The 12,955-nt window shown below is 38.3% G+C and overlaps 1 protein-coding gene across 8 annotated transcripts in view; it reads right to left on the reverse strand.

Annotated features, from left to right (window-relative positions):
* Window positions 1-12,955, reverse strand: part of fam13b (family with sequence similarity 13 member B) — a 47,572-nt gene that overhangs the window by 18,724 nt on the left and 15,893 nt on the right. For all 8 annotated transcript variants that reach the window (XM_079631719.1, XM_079631715.1, XM_079631717.1 and 5 more), the window contains one exon: window positions 10,344-10,459. In XM_079631719.1, the coding sequence (XP_079487845.1) occupies window positions 10,344-10,459 (116 nt within the window). The remainder of the gene's footprint in view (window positions 1-10,343; window positions 10,460-12,955) is intronic.

Below are 12,955 nucleotides of genomic sequence, written 5' to 3' on the forward strand. Positions count from 1 at the left end.
GTAATGCGTCCACACACTGACTGTACATTACTCTAATAAAGAACCTTCTGTAACGTCTTTCCATTCATTTCCTCTGCTGCAATACCTCACCTGAACTCTAATGTTGATGATTTAGCCTGAGAAACAAATCAAAACTATAGATTGATGATGTAGACAACAGTCTGGCTGATACTGAGAGATGATGTTTATTTTATGGTCGATAACCTATATATTTGATTGTAATAATCAATGATGGTTTAAATGTTTTTATTTTTATTTTTATATATATATATATTTAAATAAAATGCATCAAAATCAGGCATCAAAACATTAAAAGTTCAGTAGAGATATGGCTTAAATCTACATTATCACCAATATATTAGTGTCTGTATCACAAATCAAAATTCCTGGTCTTATTGTGAAACGCACATAAAAATATATATTTGTTTTCATAATCGTTGACCAATGTCACTCTTGACATTTACATGCATTTCATTTCCGGATAGTGTCTGGATTTTTTCAATAGGTTTTCAGTGTGAATGGACAGAGATCATATTGCACTTAGTCACACAAAAAGGAACACGACACGTCATGTTGTCTTTGAAAAAAAAAAAAAAAAAAAATTCACCAGGGCTGAAGTGTGAATAATAAAGCAGCCAAAAATAAAGTGTGGTGGACAAAGCTAAAAGTAATATGCTGTGTCACAAGATCAGCTGAGGCTTTAAGAGGATTACATACAGATGGCTTCCTCTGACTCGGCACTTTATCTTATCAGCAGCGGCGGCAAACACACACACGGCAGTCTTTCCCTCCCCCCCCCCACACACACACACTTGAATGGAATTGTTTGTGAATTAAATGCTGCATCATGCAGTGATTCATCAATTTAAAATTCTGCCCGAGTCCACATCTCTCGTTTTCACCACATAATCATTTTAACTCATCAGCAGTGTTACATTAGTTATTGCTTTTCATCATGCGATCTGAGAAGCAGTGAGCAGTCTTATCTGACAGTCACACGCAGACTTGGACGAAAACCAATAAACAAAACTCCATCGGGAACAAATCAATCCACTTCAAGAGTTTGACCCTGGATGACAGCTTTTCCTACCACATTCACAGCTCTTTTTCCACTGAATCGCTAGATTCATTACCTGTGGAGAAGGACTTGACAAGCCATGTTCTTCAGTTTGGTTCTCGTTGATGAGCCGTTTTGGCGTATGGTTATCCTGATTGGGCACTTTGTGGTGCTAAAGTCTGGATGAGCAGGTCAAAGAGCAAACACAGGCTGCCGGAGCTCATTCTGCGGAGTCCTGTATGTGCTGTCTGCCTCTGTGTAGGATTCGGCACTCTGTTAAAAAGTGCTGCAGTGGAAGAGCTGGACCCTCGCTTAAATACACGGCCGTCTGACGCAGTCTTGTTGCTAGTGCTCTGGGCCAATCGCCTCTCCATACACCCCCCCCCCCAAAAAAAAATCAAAGTCAAGCCTGCACACTCAAACACCTGTTAGACTTTTATATAACCCTGTCACAGTCCAAACATCAGACAGTCTTCAACCCTTACTGCACTGCCGTTTACAGTTAGCGGACTCATTGTCGGACAAAAATACACGTAAACGCATGAATACAGACATGGATGCCATCCTAAATAGATAATTCAGCCAAAAATATAAATTCTGTCATCATCATATCATTCAAAACCTATTGATTCTTCTGTTTTTATGTCTGTTTGTCACACAAAGCCATCATATGGCTTCAGAAGACTTTAAATATAGCATGAAAGTAATTTAGAACACTTTTATGGGGCTTTTTGAAATTAAAATCTTTGGTTATGACACGGAAAAAAAGCATGAAAACAGTGTCTCACTGAATAACGATGCATTGAAATTTCGTCGTCTGAAAATATTTGTCAGAAAAAGAATTTTCAGTTTTAGTCGAAACTATAATCATTTACCTTAATGGTGACATAACAGTTCTCCGATGGCACGTTTTAGCTGTCACCATCTATTTTGAGCACACGACATGGATAAGCAACAACCGGTAAACAACTGTCGACCTTCATTTTGATTATCTGAAGATCTTTTAGATCTTATAGATCGCAATAAGCTTTGTTTATTTTTATATGAGAATAAGGTTTGTAAATTCTGTCAATTTTATAACAAAAAAATTACAATAAATGTTTTGACACTCTTTAATGTGGTGTGACAGATCTCTGTAACCATATCTATGGCTGTGACCTTAATCATATTAATAAAAAGTTGATACAAAAACTTTGCAACTTAAACTTCTGTACAAATAATTATCCTCATCACCATCACCATTTTTGGGTGAGCTATCCCTTTAAGCAGTACACTACACTCAGTCAACTACCAATCCCAGACCGGTCAGTCTCTGCCAGTTGGAGTACATGTCACACTTCCTGGTGTTTTAAGGATGAGCAAGTGTATCAATTAGCAGGAAACAAAATAAGAAGCAACATCAAGAACCAATGCAATGACTCAGTTGTCTTCCCCAATGTAATTTTGATGAGATGAGAATGAGAAACCCCTTTAAACACGAGAGACACCGAGAATGGCTGAGTAATACAGACGTTGTCCTCATGGCAAGTACTTTAATAGATTGGTCACAGGGAGTATCAAATTTCCCAGCGTGTTATGGGTGCTGCTTGACATACCCAGGTGGTAGGATGTCAAAAGAAGGGTGAAACCCAATAAATGTAGTTGGATGCCTGGGTAACGCTTAAAAAGAGGAGTGGAAATGAGTTATTGCACTTTCCATGTATTGGCTGCCCATGCAGGCCAGGAGTTCACGTTGAGTCAACACTGCACTTGTTTTGATGGCTCAGTATAAGAGTGCATGGGAAAATGAGGAGACTTGATACAGAGGGGAGACTCTTAAATACGTAGACACAGATCTGACCAGGAGGTCCTAGCGTCTCCAATGCCAGACTATACCACAGCCTTCAAACTCTATGTGTGGCAGAGTGCCATAGAAGATCTAAGCTTAAAGATATTTTTTGGGCGTTTTTTTATTATGATAAGGGAGTAAGCAGACAGGAAGCGGGGTTGGGAATGGTCCACGAGCCGGGACTTGAACTCGGGTTGCCCGAAGCGCAACGGCGCTATATGTCGGCGCACTACCAACGAGGCTATCACCGCCGACTAAAGATCTAAGCTTGAAACCTAAAGGTTGTATGCTTGAATCCCACGGAGGCCAACAGGCACTAACCACTAGACTAGAACATGTCTCCGGAAATTTCATATTGATTAAAAGTCCCCAATAAAATTATTATTTCTTTTAGAAAGTCAAAGTTTGGACTTGGCTGATCGTTATTAAATGCCAACATCCCAATCATTAACTTTTAGGAGTAATTAGCATATAGATAGTCTCAATGCTAAACGACTATTAGCCAGATTTTTGTTTTTCAATCTGGAGGAGTTCATGCTAATTGCCATCAGTCAGAGCTGAAGCAGAAAATTGCATAGTGTGTGATAGGCAGACTTTTAGCTGCAGACTATGAAGCCACCCAGTCGGAGAACTTCAAATATGTTTGATATTTTGAGCCGGTTTTAGAACACTTTTTTTTTTTATTGTCATTTGTCTCCTAGCAACAAGAAGCATGTTACCAAAGTAAGCAACTGTTTAATGCCCAGTGTTCAGATTTTAAAAGTTGTATCACAGTGTAACAGTACACAAAAATTAAGTTATGTTTTTGGTAAACTAGTCAATACTGGTCCAAGCCTCAACGTACTCTTCATAATGCAGTTTATGGTATCAATTTAAGTTATAATGGTGTGAATTTCTAACATTTACAGATAAAGATACAACAAAGTAATGCACAGTAGAAAACAGGTTTCAAATGCATTAAAAAGCACACACAGGTCGGTAGGGATGGGTATCGAGAACCGGTTCTAAAATGGAATTGTCCAGATGTCCAAGAACCAGTGATTCGATAAGAAACACACATTTCAATTCTGCTTATTAGTTTCTGTGTGCGCATTTTCATTTTAAACCATTAAAGCGCAAAAAGACACTTTTTTTCTGTTTATCCAAAAGGACGTGCACACAGAACGGCTTCTCATTTCAATTCAGGAATCGAATACTTAAGGTCCAGAATCGGATATTTGTTATAAAACTAATTTCAAATCCTCTGATCGATTCCTTTCTGCATTTTAATGTGATTTGAAACCATTCAAGGCGCACACATGTGTAACAGTATATTGTTGCTCTTAAAGTGACAGCAATTATTCCTGCTGCCATCTCTATAATAACGCCGTTAATCAAACAAGAAAAGACAAAGAGAAAATTCAGGTGCTATTCTAGAATAACTTTTGTAACTATATTTGTAATGTATATTTTATTCATAAAGGTGAGTGTTATTTTACATTTGATTAACATTAAAATAGCCCCACATCATCACGTACCCTTCACCTTACCTAGAGATTGGCATGGATTTATTTCAGTTAGCCTAATAGCTGGTTTGATTTGCATTGAGAGATGATCTTATGGAAAGTACCCCATGCCAATCTCTAGCTATGGTGAAGGGTGTGTGGTGATGTGGGGCTATTTTAATTACAAAGACCAAAGGAACTTTATCAGGATGCATATTATCCTGGATCAATGAAATAACTGGCTTTTAAAAATAAAAATCTGCCGACCTCTATGGGAATTTAACATAGGGGTGTCCAGACTTATGCACCCTGTATTTTAAGGAAGAACATTTATTTATTTGCGATACATTATTCATTCACAAAGAAACTTGATGTCCTCAAAGGTTGGATTTTTCCTATTTTTTTTTTTAAATTAAGGCATTAAGATAAATTTCTAAAATATTATTTTTTTATTGCTCTTTTTTAGTCAAATTTAGCATGGGTGTATTCACTTTGGCACTGTAGTTTATAATAGCGAAGATTTCGCTGTTCCTGTGAGTTTTTTGAAAGTTGGGGATCTGATATGGTCATCAGACCAAATTTCTATAACGCTCCACACCTCCTCACAACTCCAAGTTTGTCCGCGAGCTGCCATGCTAAAGGTGCAAACTGTCAACAAACATTAGTCCTCATCCCATAATGCACAGTGCAGCTGGTTTAGTCCAAAAATGTGCAGTTCTTTGGTAGTTGGGTCTGTTCGAGGTCGGATCACGTTCCGTAAACGCGTACGCGACGCCTTCACTGTCTAGCAGACTTTTGCGTTTTTACTTTTACCCTTTAGACGGGAACACCTTTAGATGGTGGTGTTTTTAAGATTTCCACTCTGGAGGGTGGTTTCACTTTTTTGCGTTTTTAAGCCCCAAAAACACCGTCGCCGTGTAAACGAAAGGCACATCCGATAAAATATTTTTACGTTTTCACCCGCGAGCGTTCTCGTGTAAACAGGGCCTTAGTTACATCCCTAGTGTTCCAGCCTTAGTAAACATGTTCTAAAATCTTTTTTAGAAAGATTTTCACCTGAAATTGCCAACTCTCTTCAAAAATGTTGTCGCTGTAAATCAATATCAGAGTGAACATCTCTTATTTCAAACTACAGACTAAAGTACAGTCATCTGTAAAGTATCTATGAGGGCCTCTCTTTATCTATACTAAGCGTTGCAAGCACGGTAACTGCAGTCATTAGGAAGAAATTAGTCACTGACACTTCCACACCTACAGCAGACCGCCGTTGTCAAAAACTGTTCACACATTCCAAAGCTTGAACAACATGTCTCGAGAACACCAATCTACTGCCGCTTATTTTAGAGCTGTGCGAAAAGTATTTTCCATTGCTGGGGAAGGATACATTGCAGCGCTTATATTTAGCTGAATGTGCGACACCCTTTCAGATTCCACTGGGGCACAATGAGGGCAAGTATAATCACTGCAGGACCCCAACGAAAACAAGTCCTGCTGCTCTTTCTCAAGAAACCACCAAATACAGACGCTTTGACCGGTTTCGTCATTTTACCATCTTTAAACACACATGACTGCCGGTTAACCAAGTATATGAGACCATATCTCTACTGGTGATTTGATAAACGTTAAATTATACAGCAATAAAGCAATTTTACAAAACATGACTATATAATTGGAAATTCCAAAATACAGCTTGGAAAGTATTTATAGCATAGTTCAAAGTAAATTGCACTCCCTGAAGTTAATCATTGATTATTTGTTATCCTGACACAGCAAAAATGCCATTTGAGTTCCTTGTAACATATCATAAAAGCCATAAAATGTTATTTGCAAATGCTGTGAATGACAGGCCATTAGAGATAGCATCACAGCATCAAAAAATAACAATGCTCCTGTATGCCTCTGTCGTGACACGGCTCATGTCCTTAAGGGGATTTATGATTTAAAAGCATTTGTGGCCTTATAAAAGACATGACATACTTTTTTAAAGGTCCAATTATATTGGCACTGAAGGTTTTTGCAACGAAAGAGCAATTTTAGTAGTATATGTATTTTTTTTTGCGGTCTGATGACCATTTGAATGAAAAGTGTGGTTTTGCTGCTGCCTTTTCTTTGAAACAGTAAACCACCACTGCAAAGAAAATAGAACCACAAAATAATCAAGTAACTCATTTAAATAACCGTGACAGGTCACGTGCCCTTTATGCATGGTGAATTGGAAGGAAAATCGATGTGCAAATGGTTTTATATACTTTCTGAAAACTAGTGGAAAGAAATGCTGGTAAAAACATCCAAAATAGAAAATGTGTTTGTGCTGAAATAAGCTGCGGACGAATCTTTTAACTTGACACTGATATAGAGCTTGTTATATCCCGAGTGTTTGGATGTGCTCATATTAATTAGCAGCTTTGCTCCGCCCATTTCCCTGCTGATCATAGTGTTTGCTTGCATCTGACATGGAATTACTGCAGCAGCTGCCATCCAAAGCTGCTCATGCAGAGACTAAACACTTCAAAGTGGGTAGAATTAGCCAAGTGCACCCAAGATATTATTCTAGTAGACAGACAGGACCGTCTGGAGCTTTGCCTCACACAGAAGATGGTCTGAACTTGTTTTGGAGGGGGTTCTCGTTTTATGCACATGACAGCTCTGTTTCATAACCTAGTGAGCTGCCTATCAAGACGTTATTTTAACGCATATACAATCCTGAAGGTTGTTTGAATAGTCAGTAAATGATGCTGCTTTATAAGACCTTTTTTGTAACCAAATTGTAAGCCAGTAGGGCATGTATCCTTCATAAAAAAAAGAATACCAGAATGCATTGCAAAGAAAGCGGACTAAAAATATACACTACTTTTCAAAAGTTTGGGGACACTAAGACTATACATTTCTTTTAAAAAAAAAAACTGTTTCATTCAGAAAGGATGCATTACATAGTAAAATCTTTAACATTATTATAAAAAAAATAATTAATTAATTATAAATTATGTTCTTTTGAACTTTCTATTAATCAAAGAATCCAAAAAATGATCACCGTTTCAACAAAAATATTAGGCATCACAATTGTTTTCAGCATTGAAAATAAGAAATATTTCTTGAGCACCAAATCAACATATTGTTAGGGTTTTTCTTGGCTCAAAATGAAGTGGAGGTGGTAAAATCCTGATCATGAGCATACATTCATCTGGCTGACGAATAATCATGTTTAGGTCTTTTTATTTTGATAACAGGATCATATAGTGTTTCCCACAGCGTTTTGTGAGACTGTGGTGGGTGGACCTTGGTCTCTCTAGGGAGGTCTAGGGGCAACATGTCAAAATTAAAGGTTCTTGTGAGCTAATACTGTGGTGCATGAAGTTGATGCCTATGAGCATTTCATATCATTGACTTCTAAAGACCCTTAGATGGGAGCGGTCAAGGAAACAAATCCAATGACAGTGGCTGAGCCAAAACAAATCAAACATTTTCTTGCATTCTTTCCAAAAAATACAAATCTTTGTCTCGCTTCAGCAATGTCAAGGATTTCTAAACTGTGCATGTTGTTTTGACACATGCCAACTCTCATGGCCGTCTGTTTATTAGGATTAAAGGTTAAAGCATTTAATCACCTTAAACAATGAGCGACTGGGCCAAACACTGTAACCTTATTGTCATTGTCAATTATTGGAGTAACGAATGTTTCACATTCTCTCCATTTAGTCTTAATCCAAAACGTCTATCCAATTTAGCTTGTGTCAGACAAAAAACAAGCTGCCAATCCATTTTGTGTTACCAAACCAGACACCTCTCAGCAGACTGCCCACTGTCTCGTGGGAAGAGTTACAGGTTAATGACAGACATTAATTATACACTCCACACACCCTTACATACCATGTTTAAAATCTAGAGCATGTCTATGAAAACAGCTACACATAAAAAAGGCGCATTGACTTGATATTAGGGATGGGCATTTCAAGCAAAAATAATATTCGAAGATCGCTGGGTAAAAATCGCACCCCTCCCCCACATGCACGCACGCACACATGCAAGTATAGGCTACACACCAGAGCATGTGAGCGAAGCAGAGCGGTGTGACGCTTAAATATAAGTTTCATAATTATGTTTAAATAATATAATGTTTTTTTATTTATTTCATCCATGTTGATTATATGAAAATGGAACCGCATGAGATGAGTAAGATAGGATCATAGTCCAATATATCGGGAGACATTTGGAGTGGGTCTTTTTTGCCCACTCAATTAAGTTTCATTTTGTATAAATTGTATTTTAATTTTAATCCATGTTTCATCAACCAATTGCCTGGATTTAATAAATAAGAAGCAAATATAGCAGACAATATAATCAGGAAACGGAGGCGCCAGCGTGATCACTAGCATAGCATTGCTCATGAACTGGAGCTCGTCTCATAAATGAACCGAAACTCAGCGTAAAGGCTACTTGCCTTATTCTGTTGTCTGAGAGTTGATTGACAGCTTTTAGATGCGTTATTGGTAGCGCCACCCTCGGGTTACACGAACGTGTCACCACCGCATCAGAACCGAAAATATGGGGATTTTTTAATAATTAATTGCACAACCTATTCGATATTCAAAAAAATAAAATCAACTAATCGAATATTCAAAAATCGTGACTCATCCCTACTTGGTATGGCTCTGAAGTACTAGCTTTATAACCTGACATCAAAGTAAGGCCATCTGACATTTAGGACACTGGAATTTGAGGTCGCCCTCTGAAAGCGTGTCCCTCCCGATCGAGGTGCAGAGGAACAAAGGCCAAGAGAGATCACTGCTCAGACGGCGGATAGGTCAATTATGGGTCTCAGCACAGCGGGCTGATGGAGATCACAGAAGCTTTGACACAGAGACGACACCAGACCAGCGTGCTATGGGTGCTCCTCACACATAGATAAAGTATCGAGGAAGCTACAAGCTTTTCATAATTTAAAGCAGTTAAGCTACAGTCAATCTACTCTTTAGGGAAAGCAATTAGCACCCAGCCCTAATTTATAATAAAATGTACAAATTAAATCATTTACATTGAAAAATTACAACTGTATTAAATGAGATTATTTTAAATATTTTTAAATATACAAATAAGTAATGTTGAAAAGAATGATACTTTGAAACTAAACTGCCAGTAGGTGGCGGCAGGCGACCGTCTTAATGAGCCAGTCATTGAGTCATTCATTCAAACGATTCGTTCAAATGGCTGATTTATTCAGAATGAAAGAGGCAGTTTAAGAATGGGTAATTAAATATTTGACTCAACCGATTCTTTCAAAATGCTGAATCATTCAGTAATGAAACAGTGTTCCTGTGAGATGCGCTATGGTTCTGCAGTGATCTTAGTTTGGAACTATTTTTGCTGCTAAAACAGAAAATTGTGTCTAAAATGTAAGTGACTTAATTTTAACTATTTGTTTATTGAACTGTTACAATTCTCTTTCACTTGTCCCTTAAAAAAAAAACACACGTGTCCCGGACAAGCGTTAATGTCGAGGCCTGATATGTTTTCCTTGATTGGTTTTCCCTGAAGAGAATTACGTTGTTGAAAACGAAAGTAAAAGAGTGACGCATGTTCATTGCGTTTTACCGTGATGAGAGTTCCGTGTCTTTATTAATCTCAACACATTATTATGATTTATCGGTCATCCACCCTCGATTAATTGGAATGTTATGTTTTTATTACTTGGCCCGTGCGCTATCGGCAAACTATACGGTTTGAGAATGGACACAGGCCGGGAACCCGAAACAGAACCATCACGGTGGAAAAAGTGTATCTGACTGTCCGTCCGAGTTTTGTCGAGAGCCGGAGGCGGCACGAAATTTGACGGAGGCGGCCGCCTCGTAATTCTCTATGCAGGAAAAACCCTGTACATGCTCATATTAAATATCACAGGGAGATGCCTGAGAGGGACCACAGCCCAGACTAGACAGATTCCAGATGAAGACATTTCTATAACGGGGGTTGCTTTTACCTGGAGGAGGGGGCGACGTGGGCATGTTTAGGGGACAGGGAGGAGGGACCATCCTCTCCGTCTCGCGGGAGCTCCTCGCAAGCTTCCAACTTCTCTTCTTCCAGGAGCTCAGTGATCTGTGGGGGTGAGAAAAGGGGACATTTAAATACCATATCCCTGTTACCACTACTTCAGCAGCATTTATTTCTAATTCATCATAAGTATTATATTACATGTCAACATCTAACACCCCTGCCCTGTGAGATTAAGGCATTATGCAATGCCCCGCACCTATGCTGATTATCTGCAGGGAGCCTAATTTACACGCAGAACACACACATGCTGTGCGTGCAACTGGTGACATCACACATTCCTTGGCGATAACTACAGGATGTTATGTAATGCTGACATGCAAGTAAAGTTATGAAGTAGCTACAAACTTCAAAGTTATTTTATAAAAAAAAATCTTTTTTTTTACTAGTTTACTTAGTTAAATGTAACAAGTTGAATCTAATATGAGACAATTAATTCATCCGGTGCACTACAGTACCTAACTTTCATTGAAGTCAAATCCTCTTATCGTTAAGCATCTAAGTGCTTGTCTGTATTACTAGTGTGATTTTCCTGGAGACATGAGAGAATTACATAACGCAAGAGTCTATAGTATGCATGAAAAACCGGTTTCTTCGAAAAGGAAATAACATCATCGCTCATGTTGTTCAGGGCTACACCTCCATGTGTAATACACCTAACAGTATTTAATATCAGACAAACTTTGGCACTAGCACATGATCAAATGCACACCGCATCTGCTGCAGTATTGCTGCCATGTTGCCATAGCAACCATTTCCCTCTACATCTGATAGGCCGAGCGGGGCTGCTGTTCAGTGGTCATGCAGATATGAGTCACATGCGGTGTGCAGAATGGCTGCCGAGAATGACTGTATTTTCACACATCTCTATATGCCTACAGCCACGGTTCCCTCGCGATTGTCTTTTGGACAAGCTCCAGGCTTTTTTTGTTGCAATTTTATGCCTTTCACACTATATTTCTCCACACTAGTGTCTTATACTGTATATTTTAGAGGTGTGGATATTTAGGGACCACACATTTGTTTTTGATCTCCTTTTAAATCTGATAGGAGATCACTCTAAATTGTAATGTAGACATGCATTTTCTGTGAAGCTGCTTTGAAACGATATGTATTGTGAAAAGCGACACAAATAAATGTACATTATATTGAATTGACGAAATGACATCGCAAAAAAAATTCAATAGCATAGCTCATTGAAGTGCCTCTGTGTAAAGATCCAGCATGAATTTGTGGACTGTTGTACAACATTAATAATGGTAATCGAGGTGTTATAATAAAATCAGCAATGCAAAACTTGACAGATGAAAAGGACTCCTGTGTTGTTTGCATGAGTCTTACAGTGGAAAGAGAAGGTAACATTGAGTGACTCAAACGGTCCCTGCCGAACACGGTCTTCATTAGCGTGAAGAACAACTAGAGATCGACCGATAGTGGATTTTACCGATAACGATAGCTAGGTTGGGCCATACTTGCCGATAACCGATTAATGAACCGATAGTTTTTAAAATTGATACTGGATAAAAACAAACATAACACTCCAAGTAAAACAGTGCTGAACTATATAATAATAATAATAATAAAAACTGTATTGAACCATGAAAACATGCTAAATGAAATAAATATATAAATGTGAATAAATATTTAAGTCAATAAAAGACATTCATTCAAACTGAAACAAAAAGTAATACTCTAAATAACAAATAAAACTAGTTACATTCAAAATGTAACTATTTAACTGTTCTTTTCAAGCCAACTTAATTAATAAAAAAGTAACAAAATTTGTATTAAAGTGAAGATGAAAAAAAAAAATAACCGAAATCGAATGCTTTTCTGATTCGTTTGTTTCTGTCGGCTGTATGAACATATCAGTTTGCTTACGTCTCTAGCTTTAAATATGCAACTTCTCTGCATATTTAATGCATAAAAGTGACCAGCTGGATATGAACTAATGCAAATAGAGGTAACAATTGTGACATTAAACATTCGGGTCGGACTTACGTTTATGTTTGTCAGTGTTTTAACCGCTTGAGGTACTACTAATGTTAGCGTCCTCTCAGCCTCGAAGGCAAACAAACATACTGTTGTGCTGTTCTTTCTCTACTAATGCAGCATTTAGTCAACAAATTAATCACTTTATAATGATATGACAAAATGTACTGTATACATACATTTGAGCTGTCGGTGCTTTAAACGCGCATCTGATGTCAGCACTCTCCACGCAGCATGTGCTCTCAGTGCAGCACGCAGAATCACGTGTCGAAATAAACAACACGAGGCACGAGTTTTTATTACACCTCTAGAGGCCGCTCTTGGACTGCATCATGCCAGCAGACCCTTCTCAGCTCTTACACTGTGTAATGAATGACAGTGTGCGCTTCTCAGCCGCTCCAGCAATGGACGCAACCAGGAAAAACTATCGGTATATATTTTTGCCGATAACGATAGTTCCACCAGTCAACAATCGGTGCCGATTAATCGGCAAAACCGATGAATCGGTCGACCTCTAAGAACAACCATGTAGTATGGATGCTTCAGCCA

The sequence above is a fragment of the Phoxinus phoxinus genome, assembly GCF_949152265.1.
Source record: "Phoxinus phoxinus genome assembly, chromosome: 12".
Lineage (NCBI taxonomy): Eukaryota > Metazoa > Chordata > Actinopteri > Cypriniformes > Leuciscidae > Phoxinus > Phoxinus phoxinus.